Source organism: Monopterus albus, unplaced genomic scaffold, assembly GCF_001952655.1.
Source record: "Monopterus albus unplaced genomic scaffold, M_albus_1.0 scaffold41.1, whole genome shotgun sequence".
In the NCBI taxonomy this organism is placed as follows: domain Eukaryota; kingdom Metazoa; phylum Chordata; class Actinopteri; order Synbranchiformes; family Synbranchidae; genus Monopterus; species Monopterus albus.
The window spans coordinates 2,007,157-2,026,344 of record NW_018127921.1 but is presented as its reverse complement, the minus strand read 5'-3'; the positions used below and the strand labels follow the sequence as shown (position 1 = coordinate 2,026,344).

Genomic DNA, 19,188 nt, shown 5'->3' with positions numbered 1-19,188 from the left:
TTGACCTCGAGTTTGGATCCCCTGGATATACCTGTTAACCGGCGCCGACCCTGGACTGTCTTATCGACCTAAGTGATATCCTGGACTTTTCTTAGTTTTGTTTACTAGTAAAGAACTTTTCGTTACCTCAGTTCGTCTGGTTATTTAATTGAGTTCACCACATCCTCTGTTTGGCATCTGTACACGCCAAACGTGACAGGCAGAGGTTCTTGTCTGCTGCCAAATTACTAAATTACTCTGTGCAGTATTTTAAATTATTTAAAAATTTAAATTTCAAGCCTTGAGAGAGTAGTATTGAAACTATGCCTGTTGTGACGTTACATCCAGGCATGAAATTGAATATGCAAGGATACAACCACCCTCTGCACAATGCCATGCTGAGAGCACAGGGAGCACTACTCGGCTAAATTAAAACAGCTGTGCTAAAGTTAAGCTAGCTGACTCAGGTTACGTTTGAAAAAAATAACTGTTACTTTGTTAGGAAACACAATCCAAGTTACATTATGATTAGGTCCTATTCTGATTGGCTGTGGGTGAACATGAGTAATCACCTCCGGCCAATAAGAGGAGGAGCTCATGAATAATGTACATTTTATGTTAAGTTCAGAAACAGCCTGAAGAGGAAAGAGAGGAATCAGAACCATTTGTGAAGATGGATTTAGAGGATTCTAAACAACTTTGAGCAAATAAAACATCACAATTATGGTTAAAATACACTCAATAATTAGAAAAATTGATTAAAAAGAGTCATAATAACAACTGAATATCAGGTTTGCCCGGCTGCACCTGCCTCTCTCACCTCCCTCTCTTTGTTTTCGATTCCTGATTACGCCACATCGCACACCTGCCACACATTCCTTAATCAACACCACCTGCATTCACTTAGTCCTTCAATCTACTTAAACCCAGCTCACATATCATTTCGTCGCTGCTTCCATGCCGACAACCCGCACCACTTTATCCAGTTCTTCTTTGTGTTTTTACTCTCGTGTCACTAGTAGTTTTTTTGTTTGCTCTCTGAATTATCACCTGCTTTTCCTCCACTTCCTTGTTACACCTCTCCTGCTCCTCCTCACCACTGCTACCACGGATTACCATCTCCGCTCACTCACCCTCCCATGAGTGAGCATATCCTATCACTGAATAACTGAAAAGACAGTGTCCATAGGTAATGAAACCGTATATATCAGTTATGAATGGTTAAACATTTTAACATCTTTTACATAACACATCTTTCTTCTTCACTTTCTTTTTCTGTCACACACAGAAACACAAAGTAACTCATCATTATGAGATAAGAACACATCACTTGTGTTACATCACAGCTCTTCAGCATGTAAATGACTCTACCAAAATTCCACATAACCACGGTTTTTTTTTTTCACAGGGTCTAGTTTTCTTGAAGCTAATTATTTTTACTGCTACACCAGATGGTTTTATTCTGCTTTATGCCTTCCTGCTCATTTTCCCTTTCTCCTTCATCATACTCTACTCCTATTTTGCTAATTCACACCTAACCACTTTTCTCACTTGCCCTCCCTATGGCCCATTTCTTTGTCTCTGTGTAGTCGTTTTTACACTGAGATCTCACACTACTGCCGTTCCAAAGGATCGCAAATATCTTGCCCCTGTGCCGTTCATATAGATCAAGCTTAGGGCGGTATAACCGCGAGTCAGTCTGTGATTCAGACAGGCTGAACTCATGCATTGATTGCAGTAATAACTGACATCAGGAATGCTTTGACCTGTAAGTTAGAGAGAAGCTGATAACAGTTCGAGGCAGAGAGGCATGCAGACTTGAGATGCTGGTGATAGTGTTGCACACAAATTACATCATCAAAATGTAGCACTTGGTCCCAGACTGCAGGCTCACCCTTTCTACACAGAGTGAGCCTCCCCTTTGTTTCCTTGGGAGGTGGTACCAGAGGCGGAACGAAAATGGCCCACCATTCCGGCTTTGTGCCTTACACACAGAAAATGAGATGGAATAAAAGCACACCAGTCCAGCCTCAAATGTACTCATGCATACACTTGCAATCACAGATCCACAGAGTTCCATATTTCTCACCGCATGATGAAGCTGGCTTGGTCAATATCTCGTCCACATTTGCTGTGCCGGAGAATGCCACTGTTGCCAACCACTGCACACTTCTTTAGGGGCACATCCAGAGGGTTGTCCTGGGCAGAAGACAACATGCTTTGTTAAACTAAATACAGACATATGCATCTGGATAAAAAGGAGAGGAAAAAGGAGAGGATATAGTAACTTTTTAAATAATAAGCAGACATACATTTTAAGAGACACACACACACAGACAGTGGAGCTGGAGGGACGCTCCTTGTTTCGAGCAGACAGGACTGCAGCATCTGCTAAACAAGAGAGGTGGAGGTCTGGCGCTGTACATCCACAACTCCTGGTGCACAGCTACGACCATCACTGGAACACATTGCTCCCCCAACTTGGAATATCTGGCAGTGAAATGCAGACCTTTTAAAACGGTGAGAGAGATTTGCTCGATCCTGATTGTAGCCATCTATATACCACCACAAGCTAACGCTAAATTAGCACTGGAGGAGCTGTACTGCCTGATCAGCAGGAGATGAACGCAAACCCAGAAGCGGCAGTGATTGTGGCTGGAGACTTTAACCATGTGGAACTTAAAGCAGTGTTTCCCAGATTCTACAGATTCATCAATTTTCCAACCAGGGACAACAACATCCTGGATCAGGTTTATTGCAATATCCGGGGAGCATAGAAGGCCATAGCTGCTCCACACCTGGGCATGTCAGATCACATCTCTGTGGAGCTGATCCCAGCATATAAACCTCTGATCTGCAGGACAAAACCAATCACCAAAACAGTTAAGGTGTGGACAGAGGAGGCCTCTTCGGCATTACAGGACTGCTTTGAGCATACTGACTGGGGGGTGTTCAAAGAGGGCTCAGACTTGAAGGCTTATACATCAGCTGTTCTGGACTATGTGCAGTTATGTACTGATGCTGTCCTACCTACAAAGTCCATCAGGGTTTTTCCAAACCAGAAACCATGGTTGGACAGTACAGTGTCACCTCTGCTCAAAACTTGGGATGCTTGGATTAAGGACTTCCTCACTAACAGGCCTCAAGTGGTGAGAATCAGAAGCTGCACATCATCCACACTGGTCCTGAACACAGGCACACCACAGGGCTGTGTACTCAGCCCAGTTCTCTTCACTCTGTTTACCCATGACCAGTAGTGAAGTTCGCAGACGACACCACCGTAGTGGGTCTCACCTCAGACACTGATGAGACTCACTACAGAGAGGAGATCCGGCACCTGACAAGATGGTGTTCATGTAACAATCTTGTCCTGAACACCAACAAGACTAAGGAAGTCATAGTGGATTACAGGAGGTCCAGGAAGACAATACATGGTGGTGGAGCAAGTGGATAACATCACGTTCCTGGGCATCCACATCACATCTGACCTGACCTGGTCTCTGAACACATCCTACCGGGTGAAGAAAGCCCAGCAAAAGCTTTTCTTCCTCAGGAAGCTGAAACGCGATGGTCTCTCCTCTCAGTTGCTTGCAAACTTCTACAGAGCGACAGTAGAGAGCATCCTCTGTCTCAGTGCGACAGCGTGGTACGGGAGCTGCACTGCACAGGACAGAAAGGACTTGACCCGGGTGGTGAGAACAGCTCAGGGCATCGTAGGGAGTCCTCTTCTGGATCTGGACTCACTATACACTGACCGGATCCAGAGAAGGGCCAGACGGATTGCTGCAGACCCCACCCACCCAGGCAACAGTCTGTTTGTGCCTCTTCCTTCCAGGAAAAAGTACAGGAATATAAAGACTAAAACAAACAGACTGAGACACAGCTTCTTCCCCAGAGCTGTGAAATCAATCACCCCCCCGCCCCTAGTCACACACACAACGTCCCCCTATGGACAGACACTGGACCTCACACCTCTTCCTGAAGACTGAGATTTGCACTGAGCTGCACCTTAAAATGTTACTACACTGTTTTGCTGCTAACATGCTGCTGACCTGATTAGGTCCCATACATCCCTTTTTATTTGTTCATATTTTTATATTGACTGATACAATCGTGTGTTATGTAAATAATATGTCTGTCTTTTAAGTCGAGAGCTGCTGGAAAAGATTTCGTTGTGCTATGCATAATGACAGTAAAGATTCTTGACTTGACATGTACACACACAAAAACAGAAACAAGAAAAACAAAACAAAGCAAACCAAACCAACAAACAAAAAAGAGAAATGTGCTCTATCCCTAAATTCTAAAAGGCCAAAATTTGTTCAGTAAATGTGAACTTTGAGCTAAATATACTGTGCCCACATGATTTGTCATATGTCACAGATGAGAACAGTCATACTTTACTTTTAACTAATGTATTAACTATTTTTCCACTAGTTTTAGCTAACAATTTCAACCATTACTTCTAGTTACCTATTTCATCCATTTATCTGCTACTTTAAGTTGACTATGCTAACTTGGGGTGTAACGATACACTGAGCTTGTGAGACGAGGTGATACACAATACTGGGGTCACGAGAATGAGACGAGACACTATTTTCTAGCTTCTAACTTCTAACTGGAGCTGTGTGTGTCCTTCTATGCTATTTTCACCCTCATTGCACCACACCACACCACACCGGACGGTGACATCATCTGGCAAAGGCGCTACATTGACCAATGACCTACGGGGGGCTGATCAGGGCATGGATGCCCATGGAGAGGACTTTGCCATGTTAGCATAAGGATCCAGTGCTATTTACTGTTGAATTTGGGCCACAGTTATTACACTGTAATGACACCATGCATTTTCATTAGTACTGGATGTTAAACAGTGTTTTTATCTATCAAAGCTGTCAAACTTGTGGTAGAATTGGTGCTAAGGTAGAGTAGCAGCATAGCTAACCTAACCAAAACACAATGTAAACTCATGGGCTGGAAACATGAATGAAGCTACTCATTTCGACTCATCACAATGTGGCCATATCATACATGCCTACAACACACCCCCTGCAACCCCTCACCCCCTGACCACCCTCCGATCACTTGACTGCCCTATCATCATCTAAATTAAAGCTGTATAGAAGACACTGAAACCCAATGTGTCATGAGACTGGGGTTCAGAATGTCCTTATATGGATTAGGCAAGAAGGAGGAAACAATTGCAGTCATTATTCCCCTCAGACAGCGAACATTTGAGAATGAACGCACACTCTACTGCCTTAGGGTCTCTTTGACTGTGCAGGAGCACATAGTTTTAAAACTTTGTTTTTGCTCATAAAATGTCAAAAAATACCTAGTGCCCAAGCTGAAGTTTCAAAGACAAAAGCGAACTGAAAAGTGGCAAATCTCACATTTTAGTAGCTGTTGAACTGGTTTTTAGTTTCAGTTCATAATGAAAGATATCTCCCAGCTCTTTTAACCAGGAACTCAGAGAGACGAAGCAGACCACTTGGATATATAAAAAATAACCGTGCTGGTTTATTCAAAGGATCACAGGTAAAATTAACATTACACGTCCAGGTAACTTCCACCTCCAATCCTGCGCGCAGGCAGATGAAGAATGAAAGACCCTGAACCATAATAGGCCTGTACATTATATCTGGTTTGGCCTAACCCCATTCTACACAGGCACGTCAAACCGTGACGTCACCTGATATGCCAGCTTCACAGCTGACCGTAGCAGTAGTCAAAACATGGAGAAAATCAATGTGTGTGAGTGTTGATTATGTGGTGTGTATCTAAGAACATACAGGACATTCAGGGACATGTCCGGACATTAAGCCTAGGAAGATATTATGATTAAGATTACGGCTAAACATATCATAATAATAACAATAATCATCCTGCCTGCTGACAATCAAGCTTTTTCTATCTAGTTATCCTTGACCATGTGTACCCTGCAAGAAACTCATGAGAATGACTAAGCATTTAACAGCCTACCTAGACATCCTGTCTCCACTAAACATTTCTAATACAACAAATATCTAACCAATTTCTATCTGACTAAAAAATACCTAACAATAATAAAAGCAGATCTTCATGCTTCTGCTATATAAATAAATTTGATTTGATTTGATTCAATATTCCTGTGAGTGGGCTGCCATGAGAATTAGGAATAACAGCAATATTGCAGACTGTCACATCAGATAAGCTCATAAGACTCTACTCTAGTATGGACGGCCTGTTTGGACCATTGAACAAACTAGCAATTAACAGTCAAAGCCCAATCTGGCACATGCCCTGGCAGAAGCCCAGATGCTGTAGCTGCTGCCAGCTTGGTGTAGAGCTGCTGGTTGTCTGTGTTCAGACCTGCAATCACAACACTGGTAGTTGAGAATATTTATGTGTTTGAGCCTGAACATCATCCATCCCACCTAAATACCATTTCAGGCAGTACGCCTGCTTTAAAATAGCTTCTGATTGTATTAGTTTGGTTCAGATTAATCTTGTATCCCAGAAAATCAATTTTGTAACTTCTTGAATTTTTTGTTAAACTTTTTAAACTTAGCCCGATTCTCCTGCTGTCTTCTTCAAACACCTCACCCAGATCCGGGTCTCCCCCAGGCAGAAAGGTAAGAGACCCTTTCCACTATATGGTGATCAGGTTCTGGTGTTGCAGTATTTGTCTCTACCTGACAGGGAGGTATTGCAGCTACAGACACCCCAAAAGATAGAATGGTTACCATACAGCATGGGACTGGCTTATAGAGGTTATACACTGAGAGTGGTCTGTTAGAAGCTGCTTGACCATGGCAGGGTGATCCTGGCCCAATTCTGACAGATCAGCTCAATAAGGGAATGAGGTAGAGACCCCCAGGTCCAGCGGGTAGCCGCTTCTAGGGCATTAAGGGATCGTTGCTCTTCATGTTTGATTCTCTGGCTATACTGTGTTCAGCAAGTTCCTGGTGTGAGAAAACGTGCACTAAGACGGTCTTAAAACGTCTCACATATATATGTAATATTCATATGCTACTGGGACAGTGTGTGGCTGAGCTTGCATTTACGCTACATTAAATTCTGTGCTTAAACCCACGCACGCCCTTGTGGTCTGGTTCAGACATTCTCCCTTCATGTTCTCATTTCTGTACTTATTCACCTTCCCCATCCTTCAGGAATGAACATGTGTAGCGGAGTTATAATTCCATTTGCCATAACCCAAATAATTTGTTGCAATGGCATTTTATTTTGTTACTCCCTCCAGAAGTGAGATGTGTGTGGTGGTAATAGATTGGGGTGCCCCTGGATGAGGCAGTGGTCTACTAGCTGGCGGATTTGAGTGACACCTTTATGGAGCCAGTGTTATGGTAGCCCCCCTCACCAGGAAGGTGAGGGAGACTTGAGGTTGGACTCAAGTGTGCAGGCCCAGGTGCTAGTACAACAAAAACAGGTTTGAAGGGACAAAAACGCAAAGTAACATAACGGGGGCCATGTGCATATGTAGCGGAATGATCTCGTCACATCCATGTCGAGGTACTCTGCGTTGTGATTAACCCGGCTGGAGACAATCTTTCAGCTACAAATGTCTTTATTTCTGGTACAGAAGACAATATAATAAGAACAACTTTAGCTTCGTGGCATTCAAATTACTCCGTGAGAGTGTATGGCAGACTGGTTTGTGTATAAAATAAATTAAAATGCACAATACCTGGTACAGAAGACAATATAACAAGAACAACTTTAGCTCCGTGGCATTCAAATTACTAAAAGGGAACAAAAACAATTTTAGACTTAGGTACCAACTGTCATGCTATGCTAGTATAGCAGCAATGATGCGAACGCAACTTACCTCCGTGAGAGTGTATGGCAGACTGGTGCCAATTGAACCGCACTTCCTTATCATGAATAAGGAAGCAGCACGGGCTGCACCCCCTCAAGTTTGCAGGGGCACCCCAGTCTATTGCCACCACACACATCTCACTTCTGGAGGGAGTAACAAAATAAAATGCCATTGCAACAAATTATTTGGGTTATGGCAAATGGAATTATAACTCCGCTACACATGCATGGCTCATGCCTGCAAATAAGGGTCAGACATTCATCCCATTTAGCAACCAGGTTATTAGACCGCAGATATGTAGCATTAGTAACAGGGATCCTGCCTTAGTAAGATGCACCGCCCCTGGACACAAAAACCATAACAACAGCATTTACTGTATATTCCTATTTTACCTCAGACTATGGATATACAGAAAGTCCAATCTGTATTGCACCTGTACTTGTTTGCTGAGGCAGCAAAATTATTTGTATTTGAATAAAAGGGGGAGTAGGCATGACAATCCAGTGTTTGTTTTTATTACACTTCTAATTATAGGATAGTAAAGTGTTAATATAAGGCTAAGTTATAGGACTAACAGGTGACAGCTAGCCTCTTCTCCTCCAAGTTAAACAAGCTCTGCTGCATCTGTCTTTTGCTGAAATAGTGGCACAGCAACTTTGCCAGAACATCTATGAATAGCACCGTATGTGTCCATTGAGATATCTGCAACAATAGGATGCACAGGCTGACTGAGCAGTGATTACAGCGTGTAGATAAACGAGCTATGGTGCCAGAGCTAACGTAGGGTAATCTCCTCCTCCTGGTCAAATAAACCGTGCTTCACATATTGTAGATCCAAAAGGAAAACAAATAAACTTCCTCAGCAAACCAGTTAAACTAAAAAAAGAACTTAATCAAAACAAAATGGTGACGTAGCAATGTACTATGTTTGCCTAATGCTTATATTTTAATCAGACTGTGCTGCTCCTTTTCCATCTGTGCTTTCTCTCCACTCCACTCTCCTATTGTCTCCCACTTATGGCAAAACAAAATAATTTTGAAAATATTTGTACAAAATAAATATAGGTAAAAACCCACCATTTGTGCTTTGCAGAATGCTGCATTTGGATTTGGCTTCACCCCTAGCTCAGACACACAACAATGATATGCTGGAGCCTAATTTCTGGTAACAAAGTAGGAGAGATACATGATACATAAATACTTCAAACCTGTCCTCATCTGCACCTGTACAGCTGTAGCTATCCCACATCCTGTCTGTACAGACGCCTTAATGCACTCATCCTTACAGTAAAAATGAAAGATGCATATCCTAGATATGACCAAAACTTAAAAATGATGACATATTTTGTGTTGCATCCTTCATTCGTACATTTTACAGATGTTTGTGGATCTTTAAAGACAACACTATACCAGTGATCCTATCCTCTTTGGAGGGTGTCTGCTCCGCTGCTCCCTTCCTGCCTCCACCATGGATAAGCAAGGATCCATATTAAAACCCACAGCAGTGCCATATTGTGCTGAGTGGGAGAAAACAGTCTTCCATCATTTGCACTGCTCCCTCTCTCAAATTCATTCAGAATCTTGTGGGTGAAAAGAAACCCTTCAACTATAATGTAGAGCAATAGAACAAAAGCCTCAGATGCTTTTACATGTGATCCCTAAACAACAAAAAGGAAATGGCAATGTAGTTTGCAAAACTAGCACCTCTTGCATTAGAGCTTCATTTTATTGTAATTCTTAATACTTAATACCTTCCTACCTGCACAAAGAGTGAGTAGGTCTTGTTGTTGACGGTGTGCCAGTGGTAAAACTCGCCATCATACCACAGCACTTTGCCCACTGGTGAGTTCTCCTTGGTCACTGCAAACATCCTCTGTGGATTGCAGCAATCCGTCAGCAGCTTCCTGTGCAGACAGGATGTGAGAGACATTATTGGTCTGGTCTCACAACACATTCTCATCCCAGGAGTCAAATACTCACTGTCTGCCAAGTGCCCTCGGGTGTTTCATACAGACATGAAGGGAGAGCGGGTTAAGGAGTCTGGTGATGTGTGGACAAGCTTACACACATTGGATTTAACAGGACAGCTGGGATTCTGGTGAAAGGCCTGGAGACAGCCTGAACACGGTTAGTATGAATATGATAGGACAAAGGCCCACTGTGTAAGGTCTGTTACTGTGCATGGTAGGGAATAATCAAAACCTTTAGGTCACTTACGCCTTAAAATAAATAAATAATATTAAAAGAAATAGTTAAAATGAATAATACCAAAGGTGATATGTAAACAGTGCAGACTACCAATTGATCACAGAAATGTGTCATTATTAGGAGGTGATCTTGCCACTGATAAACCCAGATGTTTACATGTGATGACACCAGTCAATAAAAACAATCAAAATTTTATAAAAGTGCCATAATAACGGTTCTAGGATGAAAATGATAACAGCTTTGAGCCTGCCACCATGGGCCAGTGACTTCAGGGCCGTTTCGGTGTTGCTGTGACAACCAGCTACAAAGGGGGGGAAACCAAGCACCTTGTACCAGCAGAGTTGAGCTGATACTAGGCAGTGGAAAAGGGGCTTTAGTATGCTCTAGAGTGGGTCCATGGAAAAACAACCACAATAAAACAAAAACAAAGGGGAAATTTATGCACTATTCTCCCTGCAATGGGGACCCCAAAGCACCTACAGCTGGGGCCCCGGGCCGCACTTTCGGAACCACTGCTTTTAAACAATGGAGAGAAATCCGAGCCCTGAGACTAACCTGTACAAATCAATGCCCGTTTGGTTCTTCTGCCATATGCCCCGCTGCCTCAGCACCTCTTCCATTATGTCTTTATCGCGGGGGACTCTGTAGACGGGGAAGACGTAAAACCAGCAGAGCACCAGCACGCACAGAGCGGCCCACACCGACAGCTTGGCCCGGTAGCATCGCACCAACATCTTTTCTCCTCGTGTCTCTTTCACTGTTAAAACAACCGTGGAATGCGCCTCGAAACCAGTACAGTGAAACGCAGCTTCGATTCAAAGCTGACTCCTCCGTCTCATCGCGCAAATTGGGTGGAGCGTGATGGAGCGGCAAGGTATGTCTGTTACTCGGTCAGAAAATTCTTTGTTATGTAGAAGCGGTTGTTACTGAGATTGGCAGAAGCACCTATCCATGCAGCAGCGGCTCCGGCGCGAGGTTGTGGTGCGTTGTGTCGGGCTCCGCAGGAATCCACCGCTCCGTTGTCGGTGCACCATCCTTACTGTGCAGGCCCGGTCACCACCCGGTGTCCCGCTGCATCCCAAAGTGATGTGTGTGTGTGCCCCCGATAGCTTCCTTCTGTTCCCCGGGGCCCTACCATTCCCCTTCCCCCCCCGCTGTCTATTGCAGCAGGGTCTGCTGTGCGAGATAAGCAGACCGGTCCAAGTCAGTCTCCCTCCACCTCCTCCGAGACAAAGCGCTGCTCGTGCAGCTGGAGTCGCCGATGAAAACGGAAGGGGATGTTTCAGATTAAAATCATATTCTACACTTCAGATGCGCTGCACATGCACAACCTTATCTTCGCTTGGCACTAAGGATAAAATGTATGATACAAGTACTAGTTCAGATATCGAACTAGTGATTACCAAGATAGTGTAACCCAAAGGCATAGACAGGGGGCGGATTTCGGATTGAACCAACCCCCAAATGTTTTATAGTCTATATTGTATTGTGCAGAGCTTTTAAGAAGGAAGATCAACAATGCACCCGACTGAACGTTATTAACATGGAAGTTGTGACGGCAGACTTATTTAATAAAGACAGATGAGAACTTGAACAATGTGAAAGATTGTTTTATTACCAAGGCTGGCATCACATACATCAAAAACCTGTCTCCCTGTAGCTGAACTCCTTTACACTCAGTCAGGATCTAGTTCAAGTGTGCACACACACGTCAGATGAGGTCAGGTCACCAGTGGGTTCCTCATAAGGGAATTCAACTAGTCTCATCTCAAACTAACAGACTTATGAAGAAGACGACATTGACACTCAGCATGAACTCTCACTTCTGACACACTCTTAAGCTATTAAAGAAAACAAAATATTACTGAACTTAATTAATAAAAACTTAGAATCAAATCAAATTTATTTATATAGCACTTTAAAAACAGCATCCAGCTGACCAAAGTACTTTACATGGCAAAATAAAATCACAATAAATGACTAAAATAGAGTAAATGAGATCAGTGCAAATAAAAATAAAACAGCACAATAACACAGACACACAGTTAACATACGTTCAATAAATTAAAATTAAAAGGAATGCATCAGGCCCTACTGTGTATTAAAAGCCAAGCCAAATAAATGTGTTTTAAGCAATGATTTAAAAGTAATGAGGTCAGTTGCTGACCTAACATTAAAAGGTAGACTATTCCACAATTTAATTAATGATAATTAAACTTTACTTAACACTTATTTTCTGTCATTACAGAAGTTTGCTCCTCAGATCAAACACTTCCTCTTTGATGTAATGGTAACACTTCAGTTTCTAGCAAAAGTAAGCTTCCACCTTTGAAGGAGACTACCCTCAACACAGAGACACTGAGGAACCAGGTAGCCAGAACCCAAAACCAGGATAAATGGGTTCAGTGAATGTGGTGTTGAAGGTGTGGAGGTGGATCAGAGTGTCAGAGGACACTGTGTAGAAGGACAAAGTGCCAGCAAGACAGTCCACATACACTGCAACTTTGTGGGAGACTGAGGAAGAGGAGGAGAAGGGGAATGTGCCCTTGTGCCAGACAGAGTAACCACCATACTCAAAGCAGCTCAAACACCAAGACTGATCATTCCTTCCAAACACACAGTCATCACTGTCTCCTTTCCTCCTGATTCCTCTGTAACTCACTACTCCTCTCCATTCCACCTCCCAGTAACAGCGACCAGTCAGACCAGTTGTACACAACAGCTGTTTCCAGTGGTCAAACCTGTCTGGATGATCAGGATATGGCTGAACCTTCAACCATTTCACTTTCCTGTTGTTGTCAAACAGTTGGATTGCTCTGTTCACTGTGTTATTGTCGACTGTGAGTTGACAGGAGTCTGATGGAGAGAACGAGACACAACACAGCCGCAGTCATTTATCTGTCTGCTGATTAAATGAGTCATGTAACAATTTGAAGATGGATGAATGTGAGCTGCTTTGTTTTCAGGAATCTCATTAAAGACACACTTACACTTCCTCAGACCTGGTGTTAACCACTGGACTCCAGCGGGCTCTATCCTGCAAGGAGAAGGGGGGTTAGAGCAGCACTTTCTCTTTCACTCTGCATACATGGACATTACACGACTCCACACTCTGTCTTCATCCTCAGTCCAGATGCAGCCTTGTATGTGGGGCTGCACACTGAGCAGAGACAGAAACAGCAGCAGCTGGATCTTGCGTGATTCTTTGTAGCAGGAAGGTGGCATGGACAACATGTTTACATTCTCTAATGAACATCAGTTCTGGTGTTAGACCTGCTTTCAGTGGTGCTGCTGTGTGCACATCCACAATGATGCGACTCCACACCTGTACTGATGTGTGTTGCTGGAGAAATGTTGAATATAAGATGCTACACGAGCTTCATCTGAGACAAGGCTTTCTGTCAGTGCTTCTTCTTTCACTTGGCCTTTGAGAGCTATGGTGAGTGACCAGTGGGTTGGCCTGAACTTGGGGCTTGTTACTGGACCGTCCCTTTCTCACCAGCTGTGCTCTGATACTGCTGGGAAACCTTCTGGGATCTAGATGTGCTAAGTCTTAGAGACCTGGCTCTGCCTTACAGTCTGTGACCTACATGTCTGTCAGCTGACTCGGGCTGGTCCTGGATTAGCTCCTGGCTCGCTGCTTCCTCCATCTTTGTGTTTCAATCATCAGTCATTTCCACCTTCTTTACTCTCTCCATGTTTCTATGTCTAATGCTGCAGCTTGAGTTTCTCCCTCTCTCCTCATCCCTTCATTCACTCTGACATATCAAAAGCCTTTGTATTAAAATGTGACAGTGCATCAAGATCTGCTTACACTGGCACAGTGTTAATCACAGTAGCTGTGCTTTAACTTAAAGTGTAACTTGCAGGTGAACAACCCCAGTGAATCAATGTGTGGGAAAACTAGATCTTCTAAAAAAAAAAACTCTATGTAGACTACATTTACATTACAAGATAAATTTGTGTGGGACTTCTATTCCCACCTCATAAAAGACAAACCTAACCTGATGTGAAAAGGGAGAGCAGCCAAGCTAGGGATCAGGAAAAACAATGGCACAGAGAACAGAGCTCTCTTGTTCCGGCTCTACAAGCTCTGCAGAAGTGGGTGCAGCAGCTGGTGGAGCTGCACCATCTCCCAGTCTCCTAACACCACCAGAACATAAACATATACCCACTGAACAGGCCACCAAGCCTTCATGGTTCTACTGTTAGCAAGCTCATTTGAGAGATCCATTACATTTGATGAGGGAACACCAGCTACTATGGCTTTAAAACTCCGGCAATATGTAATGGCAACAACCTTATGGAAAGTGTTGGTGTTCCCCAAGGCTCCATCCTTGGTGCCTTGTTGTTTTCTATTTACACACATATTACGACATCTAGTTTGCTGTGTTATGTCTTGGTAATTACTCCACTGTTCCTTAGTTCAGGTATCCTCCTCTGCTGTTAATAAGGAATACAGACTACATGGGAAGCAATTTTGAACTCTGTGGGAACTTAAACAATGTTCAGCTCTGCTTTACATACAATGTCAGCTGCTAGCCACTGCACATTCTTCTTCCAACTTAGTTTCCCCACTCCTTGTGTAGCTACGACCAGCAACAGAGAATCACATTCACAACCTTTTTTTTTTTGCTCATTGTCTTACACATGCTTTCACTAGGACATTTTATCCACAAAACAGAAGGTCTCCATACCTGAGAGTGTCCAGTCTCCAGTGTGGATCCTCCAGTGCATCAGACAGACGCTTCACTCCTGAGGCTCCTGGATGATTGTAGCTCAAGTCCAACTCTCTCAGATAGGAGGGGTTGGAGCTCAGAGCTGAGGCCAGAGATGCACAGCCTTCATCTGTGATCAGACAGCCTGACAGCCTGCACACACACACAAGACAACACACAGGAACCTCTGTGTCTTATTTTTGTAGTTGGTGTGTTTTCATGAAAATTGATCATGGAAAGTGATTTTAGAGTCTAGAAAGTACTACTGATATTCAGTAATGGTACTTTCCTATTCCTATACAGGATAGCTGTTTATCCAGCAAATCAAATTTTAAGTTGCCATCACTTAAACAGGATGATGAATTTTGACCTGAGAGTCTCCAGTCTACAGTGTGGACTCCCAAGTCCAGCAGAGATCAGTGTCATTCCTGAGTCCTGCAGGTTGTTGTTACTCAGGTCCAGCTCTGTCAGACTAGAGGACTGGGAGCTGAAAACTGAGGACAGAGCTTCACAGCTTCTCTTTGACAGGTTACAATCACTCAGGCTGGAGAGGAAATAAAAAGAAAAGACAAGAAAGGTGTTTACTTTTCTCTTCTGCTATAAGACAGCAGCGTATTCAGTGATGAATAAATCAAACTACCTGTGTACTTACAGAGCTCTCTTGGAGACTTTGACCACAGGCAGCAGCCTCAGAAGAGCCTCCTCTGAAGCAGAATACTGTTTCAGGTCAAACACATCCAGCTCTCTTTCTGATGACAGTAAGATGAAGACCAGAGCTGACAACTGAGCAGGAGAGAGATGACGTTTGTGGAGACTTCCTGATTTCAGGTACCACTGGATTTCCTCCACTAAATAACGGTCATTCAGTTCATTCAGACAGTGGAACAGGTTGATGGATTTCTCTGCAGAGGGAGTCTCTCCAATGTTTTTCTTGATGTACTGGATCGTTTTCTGATTGGTCTTTGAGCCACTTTCTGTCTGTGTCAGCAAGCCTCGTAGGAGAGTCTGATTGGTCTGCAGTGAAAGACCCAGAAGAAAGCGAAGGAACAAGTCCAGGTGGCCATTTGGATTCTGTAAGGCCTTGTCCACAGCTCTCTGGTAGAACAGTGTCTCTGCAGATTCATCTTCTCTTGTTTCAGACTTCTGGGAGGTCTCTTGTTGTCCTGCCAGCAGGTTGATTCCAGATGTGATGAAGGTCAGATGGACATGAAGAGCAGCCAGAAACTCCTGAACACTCAGATGGATAAAGCAGAACACCCGGTTCTGGTAAAGACCTCTCTCCTCTTTAAAGATCTGTGTGAACACTCCTGAATACACTGAGGCTGCTCTGATATTGATGCCATACTCTGTCAGGTCTGACTCATAGAAGATCAGGTTGCCTTTCTGCAGCTGCTCAAAAGCCAGTTTTCCCAGAGACTCAATCGTGTTCCTGTTTTCTGGACTCCAGTGTGGATCTGTCTCCACTCCTGCATTGTACTTGACCTTCTTCAGTTTGGCCTGAACCACCAGGAAGTGGATGTACAACTCAGTCAGGGTCTTGGGCAGCTCTCCTCCCTCTCTGGTTTCCAACACATCCTCTAGAACCCCGGCAGTGATCCAACAGAAGACTGGGATGTGGCACATGATGTGGATGGTTCGTGAGCTCTTGATGTGGGAGATAATCCTGCTGGCCTGCTCCTCATTTTTTAACCTCTTCCTGAAGTATTCTTCCTTCTGTGGATCAGTGAACCCTCTGACCTCTGTCACCATATCCACACACTCAGGAAGGATCTGATTGGCTGCTGCAGGTCTTGTGGTTATCCAGAGGCGAGCAGAGGGAAGCAGCTTCCCCCTGATGAGGTTTGTCAGCAGCACATCCACTGAGGTGGACACTGTGACATCAGTCAAGATCTCAGTGCTGTGGAAATCCAGAGGAAGCCGACACTCATCCAGACCGTCAAAGATGAAGACGACCTGGAACTCCTCAAACCTGCAGATTCCTTTGGTTTCAGTAAAGAAGTGCTGAACAAGTTCCACCAAGCTGAACTTTTTCTCTCTCAGCAAATTCAGCTCTCTGAAAGTGAATGGAAATATGAACTGGATATCCTGGTTGGCTTTGCCTTCAGCCCAGTCTAGAGTGAACTTCTGTGTTAACACTGTTTTCCCAATGCCAGCCACTCCCTTTGTCATCACTGTTCTGATTGGTTCATCTCTTCCAGGTGGGGCTTTAAAGATGTCTTCATGTCTGATGGTTGTTTCTGGTCTGACTGGTTTCCTGGATGCTGTTTCCATCTGTCTGACCTCGTGTTGATCATTGACCTCTCCAGGCTCTCCCTCTGTGATGTAGAGCTCTGTGTAAATCTGATTCAGAAGGGTTGGGCTTCCTGCTTTAGCAATCCCCTCAAACACACACTGGAACTTCTCCTGTAGCTTAGACTTCAGTTTTCGTCGACTAACTGCAAGATCAAGTTCTGAATGAAAACACAAGAATTAAAATGAAGTGATTTGTTAACAGTTTAATTCCCCTACATGATACAATTTTTTTTGCTCCCTGTCTTGAGACATCAGTAAATGTTCCTGTGTCCATGATGTTAACCCTTTATAGAAATATAGTCTTACTGCTCTGCAGACAGTCAGCCAGCTCCTCCTCCTTAATCCTCCTCAAGAAGTTCACTGTGATCTCAAGAAATGCCTTTCTGCTGCTCCTCCTCTGCTCTTCATCCTCACCATCCAACACCTCCTTATCCTCCCTCTCACTCTCTGAGCCTTCTGGGTAATCTGGACTCAGAAGCTTTTGCATCCTCTTCAGCTCTTTCTTGATGAAATTGCCAATGTTGTCCTCCAGCATCTGAAACACAATGTTTTATGAATGGCAGGATCAAACCATGGAGACAAACACCAGCTCCCTGTTGGACAGACTGACAATCCACTGGTCTACAATGTGTAGCATGGAGACCACTGTGAACAGAACAGGTGTTACAGTAGGAGTTGTCCATGTACAGACCTTAAATACGGATTCCAGGTCTGTGTGATGCTGCTGGGCAGAGTGAACACTGGGACCCTCTGAGTTCTGCTGGTCCACTCTGTGGAGGAATCACAAAGAATGAGCTCACACTGTGTCTGTGCACACAGAGACAAACATGAGGTAAAGGTCCAGCAAGAGATATCTGGATGTGACTCAGATGACTTCCTGTAGTGGTAAAGCTTTACTAGTCCTGCTGTCCCACTGAGAACCAACAGTCTGCAGCTGGGTGGAGCTCTCAGCTCAGGGTTTTGCTGCAACAACAGCTCTGACAAATATACTGTATCTCTCTCCCTCCCTCACTGAACGCTGCTGAACTGTCCAGGAGCAAGATGCCTTGAAGTACCATGAACATCTGAAACATCCACCTCACTCAGTGTCTGATCAAATGTGCACAGGTAACAAAGTTATGGGTCTTTTTTCATTCTTCACATGACTATTTCTGTCACTTTACATGTGACAAACCTGAGTTCCACACTATGAATGTCTGAACATAAGAGCAGCTGTGTCTTCATGTCTCCCCATCACCACAACAGACATCATCAACTTTATTTATATAGCACATTTAACACAGCAACAGCTGACCAAAGTGCTTAACACAAAACACAATAATAAAACAAAATTACAATTAAACAACCACCCATCATAAAACAGAAATCCTCAGCAAAACAAAGCCTCATACCGGGTCAAATGCCAAGAGGTACAGATGAGTTTTCAAATACACTTTAAAAACGGACAACGAGGGGGCCTGCCTAATATATAGGGGCAATGAATTCCACAACTTTGGAGCCCCCACAGCAAACGCCCTGTCCCCCCTAAGTCTCAACCTAGCCCCCGGTATCTCAAGAAGCAGCTGATCAGCTGATCCGAGGCACCGAGATAGGGATGTGACAACTCTGTAAGATAAGAGGGGGCCAAACCATTTCAAGACTTATAAACAAATAAAACAATCCTAAAATGGATTCTAAAATACACCGGCAACCAGTGAAAAGAAGCCAAAATGGGAGTGATATGCTCCCCTTTGTGCCCCCCAACCAGTAAACAAGCAGCAGCATTTTGAACTCTCTGAAGACGGGCAAGGGACGTCTGACTAAGCCCAAAATAGAGCGCATTACAATAATCCAGGCGAGACGTAATAAACGCATGTATTGCTGTCTCAACGTGCTGCTGCGGAAGAAAAGGCTTTACCTTTGCCAGCTGTCGAAGGTGAAAAAAGTTAGCCCTTACAACCGCGTTCACTTGACCTTCCAATCTAAAATTGGAATCTATTTTGACACCCAGGCTTGTAACAGTCGACTGCACATACTGCTGCAAGTAACCTAGATCAACTGGGGGAGAATCACCAAAATTATTTGGGCCGAACACTATAACCTCAGTTTTCGTATCATTTCACAGACACACTTTGGATTGAAAGTGTCTTTGGATGGCTGAAAAAGAAATTGTACAAATGTGTTATTTCCTGG

General features: G+C 43.9%; 2 protein-coding genes across 2 annotated transcripts in view; both read right to left on the bottom strand.

Moving 5' to 3' along the window:
* st8sia1 (ST8 alpha-N-acetyl-neuraminide alpha-2,8-sialyltransferase 1) overlaps positions 1-11,421 on the bottom strand; it is a 22,183-nt gene extending 10,762 nt beyond the window's left edge. Inside the window, exons 1-3 of the mRNA XM_020599561.1 lie at positions 10,562-11,421; positions 9,558-9,702; positions 2,069-2,178 (exon numbers count right to left, since the gene is read on the bottom strand). Of these exons, the coding sequence (XP_020455217.1) occupies positions 2,069-2,178; positions 9,558-9,702; positions 10,562-10,740 (434 nt within the window). The 5' untranslated portion in view covers positions 10,741-11,421. The remainder of the gene's footprint in view (positions 1-2,068; positions 2,179-9,557; positions 9,703-10,561) is intronic.
* An 855-nt stretch (positions 11,422-12,276) lies between these two features.
* LOC109959851 (protein NLRC3-like) lies at positions 12,277-17,505 on the bottom strand. Its single transcript, XM_020599560.1, has 7 exons — positions 17,323-17,505; positions 15,866-17,174; positions 15,377-15,817; positions 15,095-15,268; positions 14,704-14,877; positions 12,997-13,043; positions 12,277-12,862 (listed from the first exon to the last, which is right to left on the bottom strand). Exons 1-7 carry the CDS (start codon positions 17,501-17,503, stop codon positions 12,351-12,353), a joined length of 2,838 nt encoding a protein of 945 aa, XP_020455216.1. The 5' UTR covers positions 17,504-17,505; the 3' UTR covers positions 12,277-12,350.
* Positions 17,506-19,188: the final 1,683 nt, after the last annotated feature.

Excerpts from the sequence above, each read along its gene's own strand:
- LOC109959851 (XM_020599560.1), bottom strand. The coding sequence starts at position 17,503 with ATGCAAAAGCTTCTGAGTCCAGATTACCCAGAAGGCTCAGAGAGTGAG. Across the intron at positions 14,878-15,094 it reads TGTAGACTGGAGACTCTCAG|GCTGTCAGGCTGTCTGATCA; the intron begins GTCAAAATTCAT and ends GTGTGTGTGCAG. Across the intron at positions 12,863-12,996 it reads AACACCAGGTCTGAGGAAGT|ACTCCTGTCAACTCACAGTC; the intron begins GTAAGTGTGTCT and ends TCTCTCCATCAG.